The sequence below is a fragment of the Mesoplodon densirostris genome, chromosome 1 (genome assembly GCF_025265405.1).
Source record: "Mesoplodon densirostris isolate mMesDen1 chromosome 1, mMesDen1 primary haplotype, whole genome shotgun sequence".
Lineage (NCBI taxonomy): Eukaryota > Metazoa > Chordata > Mammalia > Artiodactyla > Ziphiidae > Mesoplodon > Mesoplodon densirostris.
The window spans coordinates 196700834-196719320 of record NC_082661.1 but is presented as its reverse complement, the minus strand read 5'-3'; the positions used below and the strand labels follow the sequence as shown (position 1 = coordinate 196719320).

General features: G+C 36.9%; 1 protein-coding gene across 14 annotated transcripts in view; it reads left to right on the top strand.

Annotated features, from left to right (window-relative positions):
* SEC31A (SEC31 homolog A, COPII coat complex component) overlaps positions 1-18487 on the top strand; it is a 71817-nt gene that overhangs the window by 41928 nt on the left and 11402 nt on the right. For 6 of the 14 annotated variants that reach the window (XM_060113898.1, XM_060113855.1, XM_060113864.1 and 3 more), the window contains 6 exons: positions 1318-1410; positions 2096-2222; positions 3889-4230; positions 13667-13725; positions 15217-15480; positions 17862-17981. In XM_060113898.1, the coding sequence (XP_059969881.1) occupies positions 1318-1410; positions 2096-2222; positions 3889-4230; positions 13667-13725; positions 15217-15480; positions 17862-17981 (1005 nt within the window). The remainder of the gene's footprint in view (positions 1-1317; positions 1411-2095; positions 2223-3888; positions 4231-13666; positions 13726-15216; positions 15481-17861; positions 17982-18487) is intronic. The other 8 variants (XM_060113932.1, XM_060113915.1, XM_060113923.1 and 5 more) reach the window with 5 other exon arrangements.

Sequence of the window (18487 nt, the reverse complement as noted above, 5' to 3'; positions counted from 1 at the left end):
ATATTGGTAAACAAAACTAAATTCCCCACTCTTGTTGCTAGACTTAGAAAGTCTATGACATGGATAGGGCAAATCAGGTGATGGCTGGGAAACTGAGAGGTGGAGAAGTCTAGCGACTAACCAGAGTTTTAAGACATAGAGCTTGAATTTGTCAGCATGGCTTGTTAATGGTTAACAGGATTGGAACTCCTAAGCTAAGCACCTTGAGTTTGACCTCGCTGTGTCAGGGCACTGAAGTAAGGTGTTCTCTACATTGGGAGAAGAGAATATTTACTCCTTATGTCCTTGGGTTTAATCTTTCTGGGAAAATGTAAAAACCTTGAAAGACTTTTATTATACTGTGACTTAGCAGTCTCATACTTTAAGGAAAACAATTTCAGTCATAAATTACGCAGTGATTTTCTTGATTAAAGCTTATGATATGTTGAATGAGGACAGTGGCTTGTGGTTTTAAAGGCATGCTTATAGGCAGGAGTAAAGGGATTTCTGAAAGGGAAGCCCACTGAGTAGGAATTCTCCTCCTACTACAACCAGCACATCTTTGCTGTTAATTGTTTATATGATAGAGTTTCTTCTACAAAGATTTACTTGACAAAAAATATCCTGATGGCTTAAAAAATTTTTTTTGAAAACCTCTGGACTCCAGGGTAAGCAACATGGTGTAGTGTAGCAAACACTGGCCTGGGAATCAGGAGACCTAGAATCAGTCCTAGCTCCATCATCAACAAGTTGTATGGACTTCAGCCAGCCCCTTCATTTCTCTGGGCCTTGATTTTCTCAATGGTAAAGGGTGGGGATTAGATTGGATGATCTTTAATATGCTCTGATTGTATGATTCTAAGCCTCATACGGAACTAACATAATTTTTGTGGCTCTAATGAAATCAGGAAAAGGGAGCTTATAGCAATATGTTTACACATCTAATAGTAGCATGAATACAATTAGTGCTTCAAAAATCACTTTTTCACTCAATTACCTTTTTTTTTTTCTGGAATGTCTTCTTTCCTTCCCTACTTACAGAACTTACCTTTTCCCACTTACTCTTGACACTTGAACGGCATTGTTCTTTCTGCTTTGATTTAGTTTTCATATTGATTTTAATACTACCTCCCTTCCCCTGTTCTTTTATGAAAGGTGTTTTTTTCTTTTGGAATCCCAGCTACCTTGAAAGCAATTGCCTGGCTAATGTATGCTATCTTGCTGCTCTTATTTTTTGCTTTGCATCTGGCCATTAATGCCTGTTGGGTTTTTTTTTTTTCTTCTTTTAACATTTTCATGTTTTATGTTCTGTGATTGGTATTTCTTTGTTCAATTCAGGTTAGAATTGCCCCCACTGTCACTACCTGGAGTAACAAAACTCCTACCGCCCTTCCCAGCCATCCACCTGCAGCCTCTCCCTCTGATACACAGGTATATCCTTCATTATTCCTCTTTGAGCAGAATTCTGCTCACCTAAACATATAGTTATATATTCTCTACCCACCTCCCTTAAGTTCCCCTCCCCCATCTGTCTATCTGCTTATTGCATTTTAGTGCTTTTAGGATGCAAGAAGCAGTTTTTAGCACAATTAATTTATTTTCTTATTACTCTCCTCTTCTTTTGCAGTTCTAAATTGACTTGAACTAGAAAAACATCAACCAAGGTTCATCAGTGGTTTAAATCTGATTTCACTGAATATTTTTTCCTTTCTTCTTCTTCCTCCTCCTCTTCTTCTTTTTTTTTTTAACATCGTAGAGAAGATAATATCTCCTTGTGGCATTTATACCTAATATTTCTGAAGCATTAGTCGTGGATGGACTTCAGTAGAGATGGAAAATCCTAGTGACTTACTATAAATATCATAGACCCTATTTTATGAGGCTGTTAGCATCTCTTGCCATTCATTGCTATTATTACTTGGGACCTGTCTAATCTTTAAATCACACAAAATGTGTTGCTCAGAAAATGTGTCTTGAAGAAGATAGTATGCACAAAATGCAATTTTTTTACACAAAGTTTTTTTTTTTTAATTCCATTTCAAATATTATAAATCTATCTGGTAAGATTCTTGGTTCCAAATGTAATCCTCCTTTTTACCATATTCTCATTTCCTAGGGAGAAAATCCTCCACCTCCAGGCTTCCTAATGCATGGGAATGTTAATCCAAATGTTGCCACAGCTCAGCTTCCCACATCTCCCGGTCATATGCACACCCAGGTACCACCTTATCCACAGCCACAGCGTAAGTAGTGTGACCCTGAAGTCCTGTCACAGCAGCATGTCTTGTCTTATCTAGTGTAGTAACTGTTTACTTTGAAGCTCCAAAGCCATGATCAAATCAGTTTTAATAAGTAAAGAAAGAACCATTCTGTGTGGGACTTGAGTCCTTGCTATAGCGAAGCATGGTTTCCCTGGGAGGCATCCTGAATCAACATGCTAGGAAACAGCTCCTGTGTCAGTCCATTCAGAACAAGTTGGCTCTTATTCCTGAGCCTGTTAAAGAGAGTCAGTTGTCCCATGATTTTGGTATAAAAAGATAGAATTTTAGAAATTATTTGGTACATATTCTTTTCCTTTAGGCAAGATGATGCAAACCATTTTTGGAAAATTGGTTCCAAGGGACATTTGTTGTCTTCCATTTATTTAATTTTTTTAGGAAACAGACTATTTTTTAGAGCAGTTTTAGGCTCACAACAAATTGAGTGGAAAGTACAGGAAGCCTCGGTATACCTCCTGCCTCCGTGCACAGCCTCCCTACCACAGACATCGTGCACCACGGTGGTCCATTTGTTACAGTCAGTGAGCCTACACTGACTCACCAGTTTCGCTCGGAGTAGTTTATCTTAGGCTTCCCTCTTGGTGTCAGACACTCTGTGAATTTTGACAAATGTATAATAATGACCTTTCCCCTATTGGCTTTCATTTTTTTTAAGAAACTATTTACACTTGCAAAGTAAAACATCACCTCTATTTTAAAATTTAAAATAAGCAAAAATGCAAACCTCAGAGTGGACAATTATATGACTGAACAACTACTATAAAACAAGGGGATGTTACCTAGCAAGAACTAATCTTAATGAGCGTGTTCTGTGCTCATAAGATGGGTGTTCTTACTTACCATGAGTACAAATTTGATACAGCTTTTCACTCATTGCTCAGCGTGAAAGTGCTATCTTCAGAGTAGAATGAGCACAGTTCTGTTAGATTCCCTCTGCAGAGGTTCATATTCTGCCCATGGTCACACAAAAGGTAATGGTATCTGGGTTCAGGTCTTTGCATTAAAACATTAGTTGGCTGTCTGCTTACTAACCAACTTTGTGCAGTGTAAGAAATATATTAATTGTCTTGTCAGGGATCATACAGAGTTGCTTATTAATCTGGAACTGTGCTCAAATCCAGAATTTGAGTAGCTGATGATTTTACTAGATGTTGGAGAAGGTATCTGATTCATAACAATAGTGCTCACCCTACAGTTGTTATGGTGGAAGAGGTCTTGAGCTGCCTCCAAGCTCCCTTAACTTTTACTGTAAAGGGGACTGCTTTGGATGTGTAATTACTGCATGGCTCCATCTGATGGCTAGTAAGTGTCACTGCAGTCTTCACAGGAACAGGACGTCTCAGAAAAGGGTCAGTCTTCTGGTTCTTGGGTCTGATGACTCAAAGATTTTCATAGCCAGCAGCAGTCTGGAGATGGCAGGGTTCAAAGACTGGATCCAGCGACTTTTGGTATAGTTAGGGCATCCAGACTATCAAAAGCATAACGTGTTTTAAGTGGGTAATGTTTGGTTGTAGCTTATTATTAGAAGAATTGAAAATAATTTCCATAGAATGAGATAACTTTGGTTTTCTGTTGCTGTCTGAATAAATTTGTAACTGATTAAAATTTCTGTTTCTTCTCCTTGGTGTAGCTTATCAACCAGCCCAGCAGTATTCCTTCGGAACAGGGGGGTCAGCAGTGTATCGACCTCAGCAGCCTGTTGCTCCTTCTGCTTCAAACGCTTACCCTAACACCCCGTACATATCTTCTGCTTCTTCCTATTCTGGGCAGTCTCAGCTGTACACAGCACAGCACCAGGCCTCTCCACCTACCTCCAGCTCCACTGCCTCTTTCCCTCCTCCCCCTTCCTCTGGAGCATCCTTCCAGCATGGCGGACCAGGAGCTCCACCGTCATCTTCAGCTTATGCGCTGCCTCCTGGAGCAACAGGTACACTGCCTGCTGCCGGCGAGCTGCCTGCATCCCAGAGAACAGGTCTGCGCTTGAAAGGGACTTAGTTTGGCTCTCTCTTTTATTTTTTCGTGATCACGTGGGTGGATGGAGGGGAATTATTTCTAACTGTAAACTGGGCAATGTGAGGTATTGATTTAATTGTATAACAAATTCTAAAACTATTTCTAAAAGTGTGATTTTCCCATAATGAACTTTAGTTGCTAAATGAGGAAAGCTTTAGAGCTTTAAAAGGGTAAGAGTATATAATCTGCCATTGAATTTAAAATAAGCGGTAAGAAATTAGTTGGCCAGATAGGTGGTGGTTGGAACTAGATTTAATTGACACTAATTTCTTTGCCAGAGTAAAACGATGCCCTGTGTTCTTCCTGAATTTTCAGATTTTAAGAAATGAGGCTGTACAGATTTTGTAATTACGTTTGTTTGTAAAGGTGAGCAAGGATCTCGACATGTGTATTGAAAGGAAAAAAGTGAAAGAATGCAACTCTAACAGAATCTCTAAGACAGCAGAAAGTATACAGTAGTGCAGGGATCCTCTCCATTAGGACAATTCTACCCTCACAAACATTTTGGAAATTTCTATGCATTTTTGTTGTTGTTGGCAGTGTAGTTCTGCCTGAAATTTTCTAATTAAAATCATAATTTAAAATTATTTTTATAGTAAATACACATTTTATAAATTCTTTTTATCTTTCATGTTACAATTAAAGCATTATATTAATTTTTTATAAGTGGGTAATATTATCTGAATTTCATGTTAGGACTGTAAAAGGGACCTCAGAAGTGTGTATTACAAAAAGGGATCAATGAATCAGGGCAAGAACCACTAACATAGTAAAGAATTCAGAGTTCGGAATCAGACTTCCTGTGTTTGTATCACAGCTTCACTCCTTTCTAGTTTTGTGACCTTGAATAAGTTACTTAACTTTAAGCCTCAGTTTCCTCATAATAATAATAGTATGTACTGATAAGCTTATGAAGAGATTGAATGCATTAGTACATTGAAAGCATTTGGGGACTATGACTGCAAAGTTAGCTGTGATAACACATCGCTCAAAACTAGAGCTCGGGCTTCCCTGGTGGTGCAGTGGTTGGGAGTCCGCCTGCCGATGCAGGGGATGCGGGTTTGTGCCCTGGTCCTGGAAGATCCCACATGCCGCGGAGTGGCTGGGCCCGTGAGCCATGGCCGCTGAGCCTGCGCGTCCAGAGCCTGTGCTCCGCAACGGGAGAGGCCACAACAGTGAGAGGCCCGCGTACCGCAAAAAAAAAAAAACAAAACTAGAGCTCTGTTCCTTTTTTTTTTGTCCCTTGTTTAATGTATACTTGTTACTAAGGGTATTTGAAAATAGTTTCCCTTTCAGATTATAATTGATGGTTTTAAACTAGAGGGGCAAAACAGGAGTGAGTCTTGCTTTCTAATACTGAAGTTGTTCCTGGAAGTCCAGTATATGTTGTTCTCTTTTTATCTGCTAAGTAGTAGCTTTAATAACTGAAAACACTGATCATATAATAGGATTTATTGAGGAAGTATTTTTTTTCTTGGAAGTCTTATGGATCCAGAATTATACATATATCTCCTCTCTGTTCTTTGATATATAATATTAAAGTCCAAAGTACCAAAAATCATACACACAATATGTATCAGCCTTTACTGCACAAATAAAATTTGTATAATTTTCAATACAGATATTTCAATAGGTTGATATTTAGAGAGGAGAGTTAATTAAATTGTAGAGTTCAAAAAATTACCTTTTAAAATCTGAATGAGTGAAAACAATACATATTCTGAATAGTTGGGTAATAGCTTGAGTGAAAGATGGATTCAAGTAAATCCCCACATAAGAAAGTGGTACAGGGAAGTAGGAAAGTGAATTATCATTTATTGAACATACATTGGACATGTACCAGCACTGCCATGTATGTTCTTATTTCTCATAACCATGAGAAATAGGAATAATTATTTTTTAAAAAAATTGCCATAAGGAAGCTTGAGTTTCCTAGGGTTATGTATAATGTTTTCATGATTGCACAGTGATAGTCTCCAAGTTGAGATACAACTGAGATACCCCAGTCTCTCAGTCTTCAGAGCCCATGTTCATTCTTCTTTACCAGATAGTCTAGTCCTGATGAAACGAATAGAAATAGCTGTCAGTGTTGGAATTACAGAAACATTTAGCATCACTACTTTAAGCATTTGTTACTTCATCTTCTAAGTTAAATATTTGCATGGGTATGTTTTTCCTCCTTAAGCTAAAGGGCATTTGGCCGTATAATAAAGTCTTTGCTTACGTACAAAGTAACAGTGTTCTAACCTGGCTGAGAAGCAGAGCAACTAATAGGAAGATGAAGCCGTACATTTTTCAATACTCAGCATGCACTAAGCTAGCTGTTTTGTTACCTCTTGCATGTTAGTAGTCCCTGTACTTTAATTAACAGTTAGAGCTTTACCTTATTTTTATTTTTTGATTCCCTAAAAAGTTTGCTTAGGTTATACAGATAACTGTGACTAAAAGTTTTATCTTTGTTCTAATATGTCTTAGATTATTATATCATGGTTTTCTACGGGGCTTGGAAATTCCACTTGTCCGGTGGACTCTTCTTGATAGACACTAGGATTTTCAAGCCATGTAACTATTAGTGAACCACAAAATTATGTGCCCACTGCTCAGAGAAACTCATGTTGCAATCATCAAAACATTCATTCAGTAAATGCTTAATGAGAGCCTGTTCAGTCTGTAATCAGAATTATTCTAGGCACAGGTAGGAAGGCAGAAAAGTACAGTACATTTCTATTTCTAGTGAACAGCACATAGCTTTGTTATAAGTTGGAACATAAAATTTGTATTTGGGCCAAATTTTGGAAAACATAAAATGTCAGGGCAAGAAATTTATACTTCATACAGTAAGAAGAAAATTTCTAGTGGAGGAGTTTGAACTACTGAGAGGCATGGTCAAAGTGGTACTTTAGGGAGGTTAATCTGGAGATGGTTCTGCAAAACAGATTGTGGGCAGCATGGCAGAATCAGAGGCAAGGAAAACAGGCTATCTCCAAGTTGTAGGTATAAAGTGCTAACAGCCTAAGTTAGTATAGTGCAACATGTTTCAGTGGTGGCAGCACAAAAAGCAGGAAGTTTTCCCAGCTTTACTGTCCAGGATAAGTAAGATACTGCTTGTATCCCCCCACCTTTTTTGTGTGTGTCCCTGGTTTAATGTATACTTGTTACTAAGGGAGAGCACTTTCAAATGTGAAGGCCCAAGAAGTTTACTTAGAAAAATTTTCTGATAAAATGACAAGCTCTCATGAAGCTGTTTTTGAGTAAACAGTATTGATTTCATTAAACAATGGAAAATTTAATTGGGGTGTGTATATATATATATATATATATATATATGGTCTTGTGCTCCTTCACATAGAAGAGTCTTGAAGGGGCATAATATTGCATATTTTTGTGAAACAGTGTGCTGAAAAAAATTTTTTTTAATTTTCATAAACATTCCATAGTCAAACTATAAGTACCTGGTTTTTAACCCTTTAAACAAAGAAAAGGAGCATGATAGCCTTCCTTATTTTTCTTTGGATAAATCTGTTTTATCTCGTGTCATTGGAAAATGACCTTACGGATTCATTCTCTCTAAATTTAAATTTTTAATTTTGTGATGCCTTTTTTAAAATGTGACGTGTGAGGCTAATGGGGAAGGGGGAGGTATATGATTAACAAGGATGCTCTTTTCTCTCCGTCTCAAATTCTCTTTTAGCCAAAAGTCTCCATACCATTGGCACTAATATTTTTCTGTGAATCCACTGAAAGTATCTTAGCCAGTGCCTAGATCCTACCATTATGCAAGGACACCTTGAGAAGGTTCCCAGTGAGAAGTGAGATTCAAGTAAGGATGGTAGCAACTCCACTTCTGTATGTGAGACCAAGCGCTTCTCTCTTCCTTCCCTAAAGACCATGTGGAGGACTAATCCCTACACTAAGGTGGATAAGGGTCTCCAGAATCCAGTGACATGCCATATTCAGTTTTTAAGTTAATTTTCCCTTGATTTTTATTAATTTTTTACTGTAGGATTTTGAAAGACCTCAAATAGTATAGAGAATAAAATTAAAATTATCTGTAATTCTGCCACCCATATATAACCACTAATGATTTAGGTGTATTTATTCCCTTTGTACACATATATGCACACATATATGTATGTATGCATGTATTAAAGTTCTTTTAACGTTGAATATACATAACAAAATTTACCATTTTAATCATTTTTAAGTGACATCAAGTGCATTTACATTATTGTACCATCATCACCACTAACTACGGAACTTTTTTGTCATCCCATACTGAAATATGTAGCCATTAAAAACTCCCCGTCTTCCCCAGCCCCCCCGTCTTCCCCAGCCCCTGGTAACCACCGTTTTACTTGGTCTCTCTGTATGTATTCTAGGTACCTCATATAAGTAGTCATACAGTTTTTTCTTCTTGTAACTGGCTGTTTCACTGTCTTTAAGATTCATCCATATTATAGCATGTATCAGAATTTCGTTTTTAAAGCTGAGTAATATTCCACTCTGTGTATATACCACAATTTGTTTAACCATTAACCTGCACATGGGCATTTTGGCTGTCATGAATAATGCTGCTATGAACATGAGTATACAAATATCTGTTCAAGTCCCTGGTTTCAGTTCTTTTGGGTATATACCCAGAAATGGAATTACTGGATCAAATAGTAATTCAGTGTTGAATTTTTTGAGGTGGTGACACTATTTTACATTTTCACCAGCAATGCGTAAGGGTCCAATTTCTCCACATCCACACCAACACTTGTTGTTTTCTGGTTTTTTGTTTTTGTTTTTAATTCTCGCCATTCTAATAGGTGTGAAGATAGTAGTATCTTATTGTATGCATGCATTTTTAAAGAATTGAGATCATAACTCCCACATACACTCATAATTTACATCTTACTACTTAATATTACACCACGAACCATTTTTCAATGTTCTTTAAAGTCATTGTCATGTTTAAAAAGAGAGTAAGAAAGAGATTTATGCCCATTTTTAAGGTTTTTTGAAAAGGTAAAAGAGATTATCTTCCCTTACTAGTTTTATGTGAGAATTATGTACAAGATTAGACTGTGCTATGTTTTTTTAAAAATATTGACCAAGAGTATCATTTTGCACATCTATAATGAACCCCCATAATACTGTCTCCTGTAGATATTCAAGTTCTTCACTTAGTTTGCTTTACCTAGTGTTGCTATTAAAGTGTGTCTCCATAAAGTAGAGGTCAATTTAATTGTGTTTTTAAAAAGTCATATTTAAACAATTTAAAGATATAAAAGCAAAACTATTGAGGGGTTAGAATCATAGCTAAGATAAAACTGTTAAATTGATTAGAGATTTGAACAAGGATTTTCTGGGCTGAAATAAAACATATTGCTAAATATATTACATGGTTTGAGGTTAGGAGGGGCCAGTTAGGCATATATTTTGGTGGGAACTTTGATTATTGTACAATCGTTATTTTCAATTCAACAAGCAGCCTACCCTCAAGTTATGAGGGATAGCCAACTGGCTATATGTTCTTGTTGAAAATCTTTTTGTTTCTTATTTCATGCAGTTTTACTCAGAACTTTCAATTTAATTTGATTTCATTATAACTTTGGTGTCATTCTACCAAAGGGTCATGTGAAATTGTTCCACATACTTTTTTGTGCTGCTAATAGTTGGTGAAATTAGGATATCCCCTCAGGCTTTAATATCCAAGGCTATGATCACTGCCATGAGAGGTTAGAGGAAAAACTGGTCTCACCTTCTGTTGCCACGTTTCATAGGGCTAGAGAGGAGACATGTTGTTGAGACTGCTCCCTGAAAAAACCAGTCAAGGCCAGGGTACCTCCAGTACTTTTAGGTTTTTCCCACCGTCGACTCCCCCCTGCCCCGCCCCAATACCAAAATCCAAGGATGCTCAAGTCCTTTATATAATGTGGCGTAGTATTTGCATATAACCTACACACATATACTTTTATGTCTAGATTGCTAATAATACCCAATACAGTGTAAATGCTGTGTAAATACTTGGAGCAAATTCAAGTTTTGCTTTTGGGAACTTTTTTGGATTTTTTTCCTTCCTGAATGATCCTTAGTTGGTTGAATCTGCAGATGTAGATCCTGGGGATGGACTGTATATTGCCCCCCTCAGCCCAGAAGCTGAAGTCTGGTGCTAGAGAGTACATCAGTAGTTGCAAATCAGGTCTGTCCTCTGTCATAATGCACGCACAGTGACTCCCAGGGGTTTATTAACTGTAGTGCTATGAGGTCATATCTTGCATGGGGAGTTAAATTGTAAAGTCATCATTTAAGACAAAAATAAGAAATCACTTAGAGTCAGTTATCCGTGATCACCCCTTTCTTCAGTTAAGCCCTCATGAAGAAGTTGCTTGTGGTTAGAAGCCATATTGTATGAAAAACATCTATCCTTAGCTCCATACAGTGAAATTTCAAACTGTGGGATTAGTTCTCCCACCTCACAGTTTCTCTGGGGCATGTGCTTCTTGAGTAGAGCTCAAACTGAATTGAACTCACTAGTTAATGCTATAGTCTCTTGATTCCTCTCTCCCCAAGTGAAGATAGTTGAATTCCCGTAAGTTGTATGTTCATATGATGTATCTACACTGCATGCTTTTGATTGGAGGCTGGGCCTGGACCAATCCTGAATATCCGACAATTTTGGAATTGCTGTATTAGTTCTCAGCCTTCTTTCCTCTTGTCCACTGCCAGAAACTTCAGTTCTTTTAAAAGAAGTAGTGATTTCTGGAAGATTTGTGCTAAACAGTCTGCAAATCTGTATATTCTTATAGAAAAGACCATATGGGATGGTTACATATTTACTGGGCCTGTTCCCATTTATGCTCATACTCATGGTGTGACCCCAGAAATTACAGTTCCTCCAGAATGCAGATCCTTGGGGCCTCCCAAATCCAGCAGTAAAGTAGCACCTCCTTGTTAAGATTGTCTAACATGCTTATTATCTTTAACAATGTAGCGTTGAAGTCTGCATGACAATGTAGAAATCCTCCCATTTCTCTTTAAAACCCTACTACTTAAAGAGGATTTGGACCAGCAGCATTGGCATTACCTAGGAGCTGGCTGAAGCAATAGAATCTCAGGCCCTACGCTATACCTAGTGAATTAGAATCTGCATTTTTACAAGATCTTCAACTGATTTGGATTCACAGCTTTAAAAAATACTAAAATGGACACAGTTATAATATGTTAGGAAGTGCTCTCAGCCCTCCCCGCACCATATTACTGAGCTTCATTGATCAAATAGTAGAAAAATAATCTGTGCAAACAATTAGGGAAATAATGTTGTTTTAAATAGGAAGGAATAAAATTTTCTCTTAAAAGAGACAGCTGGCACAGTGAGAGAAAAAAGTAGTGTTTAAGAGTTAATTGTATCTGACACATTTAAATGAGTTAACTTTGCCCACAAACTGATTACTTTCTTAATTAGATAGAAACCATTTCACGTGACTTGATTAAAAAAGGAAGTTTTATTCCCTTATAAAATTAGTTTGTTCTTTCTTGGGGTTGATGGAGGGAGGAGAAACAATTATAAAATGAGTAGAGTTTACAGTTTGCAGGGCAGAAATAGAGACATAGATGTAGAGAACGAACATATGGACACCAAGTGGGGGAAAGTGGTGGGGTAGGGGTGGTGGTGGTGGGATGAATTGGGAGATTGGGGTTGACATATATACACTAATGTGTGTAAAATGGATAGCTAATAAGAAACTGCTATATAAAAAATAAATAAAATAAAATTCCAAAATTCCCCCAAAAAAATGAGTGGAGTTTAGAATGTCTTCGATGATAATACCGTTTAAGTGACTTTTACATTTTGTCTACAGAAAATCAGTCTATGCAAGACCAGGCATCTATGTTGGAAGGTGAATTAGTTACAAAATATATCTTTGGAAATCTTTGAATCACTGACTCTAATGAATGGATATTCACAATTATGCATGTGAACTTTAAAGTTGATAATATCCTAAATCTGATCAAATCTTAGAACTGATTGAATTAACATAGTGACACAAATGATCTTGAATCATAAAAGTTGTCTATTTTATATAGACTGAAAGACAAGGCTATACCAAGATTGTCTTAGATATAAGAAAGATTAGAAGGTGATGGCAGAGATTTGAATGATTAGTCTGTGTATAATGAGAACTTTAAGGATTTGTTAAGCAAATAGCAGCACGTGGTTTAATATTTTGTGATTAGCTCTTGAATGTTTTGAGGCTCATTTGGCATTCTGTCTCCTAGTCACCTTGTAGAAAATTAATTCTACTTTTAAAATCGAGGCAAATGAGTGCATGCTGGTGAGGAGAAGATCTTGTTTTTAAAAAATTTCTATGACATCATGTTCTTTGGTTTGCTAAGCAATTTTGTTGTGATTTAATATCGTGGATATCAATAAAACAAGCAAAAGTAAAATACTGAAGGAATGTTTAATTTATTGAAAGAAGAATGTTTAATTAATTTTTGCTTTTACATATACACATACACAAAACTTAATAAGATGTAAAATGATTATATTTTGATTTAGTAATTATTCTATCTCTGGCATGTTTATTCCTTTTTTCTTTAAAGATACAGGCATTCAATAAAGATGTTTAAAACAAATTTTTTTAAAGGTACAGGCATTAAGTACCTTAATGAGTTCTGCTACTCATGTTCATTTCTCACTTAGAGATGACCGGTTTGGGGAGATTTGTGGGGGGAGGAAGTTTCCTAAAGGTGACAGTAGTTTAAGTTTATATCTGCTGCCAGCCTGGAACTTGTGTGTGTGTGTGTGTGTGTGGTATTAAAAAAAAAAAAATCTTGCCACAGATATGTGATGCCTTTTTCTACTTTATAGGTTGTTCTTAATGCAAAGGTGATAAAGCATACTGGTGTTGCATAGTTGGGCTCTGTTTGTTTTTTTAACAGTGTTTCTACCACGTGGATGATTTGGGTATGCTGAATTGCTCTCTGAGGAAATAGGAGATTGCTACTTTTATTCTTGTTTTGTGTGTTGAATATATCAGAAGCCTTTTTATTTTTTAGCAGACTCAGATGATTTATTTTTTCTTTATTAGGAGAGAATTGTTTGAAGCTTATATACCAATATAGACATAAAAACTTCACTGTCCTTAAGTTTAGTACAACTCTTTCACTTTAAAAGGAAATAATGTCAAGATATGCTGCTTTCTAAGCCAAGGCCTTGTGATTATTGGAGGTAATGAGTTTGAGAGTCCAGGGCTACATAGTGATCCCAGCAGCCCAGCTGGTAAAACTTTTGTGACAGTTATCTCAGGGTGAAAGTAAAATTTGAAGGTATTATATGATGAATACAATTTAGTTTTCTTCTTTTCAGGATTCTAAAGGAAAATGCCCTCTATTATCTGTTATAGGTTCTCAGAATGGTTGGAATGATCCTCCAGCTTTGAACAGAGTACCCAAAAAGAAGAAGGTACTAGAAAAAGATGTCTGTTCAGTTGCCTACAGGTGTCCTGTGAATCATGTAGCCACCTGAAGCACACCACACTTCACTGTTCCTTTAAAGGCAAAGCTGACTGACTGATATACTTAATATGTGTATTTCAACTTACATCTTCTAATCCATGAAGGGAAGGAAAGAAAGTACAAAATAGTATGGTGATATGAATTAAACCCTTTTTAAAAAACAAGATGTAAATTCTCAGCAGATATTTTTCAAAGAGTAGGAAACAAAATTTCATGCTTCTCAAGTGGTTTTTTTTTAGGAGTTACTTTGGTTTTGGGTTCTAACGGTAATCATGAATTTGTAATTATATTTTGGACTATTTTTGTCTATCACATATAATATGAAACGAAATAGCCTTGTAGTTGAGCATCATTTAGATGTTAATAACTGTTGAGAGCTGTTAGAGCATAACTTAAGATTCTTCTTTTATCCCAAGCATTTTTTTTTTTTTTTTTTTTACTCCTAGTGATTTCTGTCCCCCAAGTGTAGTAATGAGAGGCCAGAATATAAAATTGGGAGATACTAAATGAGCAACCCCCCCCCCAATGAGGTCACTGATAATCAGAAATTTAATCTATTACTTTGAGTGTGATGGATCACTAAGTAGGTATCACTTAAGGATCTAGGAAAAAGGTATTACATCTGATCACATTAAACAAACACATATTTGGCGTATCTGATCCCAGTATGGCTAGATATAATTCTCCAGACTTCGACATCCTCTTTCAAGAACACCATGGTTTTGGCCCATTATGAGATAAGTGTGGAAGGTAAAGGGGAAACAAAGGTCCAGGTTTGAGCTCCCAGCCCTCTTAACCAGATTAGCTTTACTTGTGTGTTTTTCTCTAGAATTCTGCATAAAATTTCATTTTAAAAAGTGTTCTACTGTTACTTAAAAAAATTTTTTTTAACCATGGAATAGTCTAACTCCCTTATTTTTAAAAAATTCTTAATGAAGTATAGTTGATTTACAGTCATGTGTTAATTACTGCTGTACAGCAAAGTGATTCAGTTATACATGTATGTGTATATACATTCTTTTTTAAATATGTTCTTTTCCATTATGGTTTATCATAGGATATAGAATATAGTTCTCTGTGCTGTACAGTAGGACCTTGTTATTTATCCATTCTATATGTAAAAGCTTACATCTGCTAATCCCACCCTCCCATTCCAACTCTCCCCCAACCCCCTTGGCAACCACCAGTCTGTTCTCTCTGTCCCTGATTCTGTTTCTGTTCATAGATAGGTTCATCTGTGTCATATTTTAGATTCCACATATAAGTGATACCATATGGTATTTGTCTTTCTCTTTCTGGCTTACTTCACTTAGTATGATAATCTCTAGGTCCATCCATGTTGCTACAAATGGCTAACTCCCTTATTTAAAGCTGAGGAAATGTTGTCATCATCCCGTTTTTTTTCCTTACTCTTGGTGCCTTTTATTTCTTTTAAAAGATGCCTGAGAACTTTACGCCTCCTGTTCCCATCACATCACCAATCATGAACCCCTTGGGTGACCCCCAGTCACAGATGCTGCAGCAACAGCCTTCAGCTCCAGTACCACTATCAAGCCAAGCTTCATTCCCACAGCCACACCTTCCAGGTGGCCAGCCTTTCCACGGCATACAGCAACCCCTCAGTCAACCAGGCATGCCTCCGTCTTTTTCAAAGCCGAATATTGAAGGTGCCCCTGGGGCTCCTATTGGAAATACCATGCAGGTAACAGTAAATCTGTGGAAGTGGGAGATGGCTCTATTTCAGTATGTTTCTTAACGTTTTAACTTTTATGGTTATACCTTTATTATTATCTCAATTTGATTTCAATTTAGGCAACTTAAAAATAATAACTTTTTTTAAGATTGTTCATGTATGATATTATTTTTCAATGACAAGGCCATATACAAACTTTCTAGAAGGAGCTTATGTATTTACTAGTATATGTTAACAGTAACTTGGCAATTACAGTATTTCATTTTATCTAATCAGTAGCCACAATTTAAGATCAGTTGAATCCATATTTGCATCCAAGGTTGCTAAGCAGAAGCTGTTTCCAAAGGTTTTTTCCTTTAAAATATAAAATAAAAATGTAATGAGTTATATATTTTCTTGTGTATATGTAAGAGCTAATAAGATAGCCATATCTTTAGATGGAGATATAAATTTGTGCTTGCTTTTCACATACAAACAGCTAGTTGGCAGGGCTCTAGATGATGAAAAGTCTATCATATTTCCATATAACTGACTTAGACATACAAAGATAAACATTTTGATCTATTCATGAAAAGTAAAGGGGTTGGGTCACAGTTCAACATAAGATGAAATAAATTCCTGCTCAAGTATAAAACTAGCTCTTCTGTCTGTTACTGTCTTTGACTCTCTGAAGTCAAATTTGTAAAGATTATATCTCTACCACAAGAGTATGTGTTGCTGTTAAGAGATTTCTGCCTAAGGAACTTCTAAACATTAACAGTTGCATTATAAAAACAAGTGTTTTGATGGAGATGGGAGGACCTTCTTCTTTCCATAAGAATATATAGAATTATAAAGATGCACTGTTAAGTTTTTATAATTACAAGTCTGTGGTGTTTGTGAAGCCATTCACTTTTGTTTAGACCTGGGTGCTCATGCTATACTCATCTGGACCAGAACCTCAGTTGCCATTGAAAGTGAGAGCTTCATGGATGTGTGTGTTCAGCCAGGCCATAATATCCACCTTCCTGTCCACTTGGATGTCTCTGAGGCACCTCACACTTAACATATCAGAATCTAATTCATAGTCTTCCTCCCAAACCTAGTCGTCTTTTGGTGTGTCCTGTTTCAATTAATGGCACCATAATCCTTCCTATTTAATCCAGCCCAAAACGTGGGCATCATCTTTATATTCTTCTTCCTTTAACCTGTTTTTCAGAGCTATCCCCAAATCTTGCTGATATTACTTCAAAATCTCTCTCAAATCCCTTCTCTACATTTCCATTCTAGTCCATGCTACCTTCATCTCCAGTCTTAAGCAGTGCAGGAGCCTCTAGCTGGTCTGCCAGCATCTACTTTGACCCATCTCTTATCTGGTCTTATCTCCTCATTGCTTAAAACGTTACAGCTTCCCATTGTTCTCAGGATAAAGACCAAAATATTTCACATTGTCTGGAATCTCTCAGCTCATACTCCTCCTTGCTCTCTCTCTCTGCTCCAGCTACAGTGACCTCCTTTCAGTCCCTTGTATCATGATCCTTCCTGTGTACATGTTCTTCTGTCTGGAATGCATTTCCTTCCCCATTTAACTGGTTAATTCCTACTTATCCTTCTGATATAACTTCCTTAAAGAGCCTTCCGCTCAGTTAAATCTCAATTATATTGTCTCTTGGTTCCAGTGATGTTAACTTAACCACAGTTGCTATTTTGCATACACTTATGACATTTTTAAATTTTCTCTCTCTCCCATCAGCCTGTAAACTCCCTGAGGGATGAGATCATTTCCATATTGGCTCACCAATACGTAGCCAATGCCTAATACATAATTGCTTAATGTTTTCTATGAATGAACTAATCAGTCAAAACTTTAAACACTTACACATTCCTTCTTTGTTTTCCCATCTGTACATTCAGTAAGATCATGGACTCTTCTATCCTAACCTTTGGTTTAATCTTGCAGTTTGATAATAGCCCAGTTAACACCCTCCAAGAGTAAACCAAAAAATAGAAGAATGTCAGGATAAACAAAAATGAGCCAACAAGCAAAGCAAGCAGCCACTCCAACCAGCCAACTTTGTAAATGCCTTGTTCTTTTTATTTCCTACTGGCACAGGTCTCCTTCCCATCAGTTATATAAAATAGTGATCAACATATGTTCCATAATTAATCAAATACTTTATATCCAATCCTATTTTTGAAAATAGAAGCTGTAGAAAGAGTACCTGTTTTCTTCTACTGAATATCTGATTTTTATGTTTGCTTATCCCAAGTGATTTCACATGTTAATTTTTCATTTGATTTTGAATAGCCTATCTACAAGTTCGTTGGTTTCTCTTTATCACAGATTCAGGGCTTTGTGTATAGGTAGCTTCTGGTCATTTCTAGTCATTTTATGGTATTATTTATTCCAGCATGTGCAGTCTTTGCCAACAGAAAAAATTACCAAGAAACCTATTCCAGATGAACATCTCATTCTAAAGACCACATTTGAGGATCTTATTCAGCGCTGCCTCTCTTCAGCCACAGATCCTGTATGTATTCTTTATTTTGCTTAATTAAAAGAATCCCTTGGGCTTCCCTGGTGGCGCAGTGGTTGGGAGTCTGCCTGCCGATGCAGGGGACATGGATTCGTGCCCCGGTCCGGGGGGATCCCGCGTGCTGCGGAGCGACTAGGCCCGTGAGCCATGGCCGCTGGGCCCGCGTGTCCAGAGCCTGTGCTCCACAACAGGAGAGGCCACAACAGTGAGAGGCCTGTGTATTGCAAAAAAAAAAAGAATCCCTTTTGGAGCACTTCTATAATGATTGCTTAAAGTCTTACAAGATGTATTTTGAAAGTTTATGCAAAAATAGTAAAGCTAGCACTTATATATAGTTTGCTGTACATATAAAAACACATTCAACTGCTTTTTACATATAACTTTAATCCTTAAAACAACCTCATGGTAGGTAGGTTTGTCATATTTATTTACAGAGGAGGAAATTAAGGCAAAAAGCAGTTATGTAATAATTAAGGCAGAGCCAGCATTCGAACCTAGTC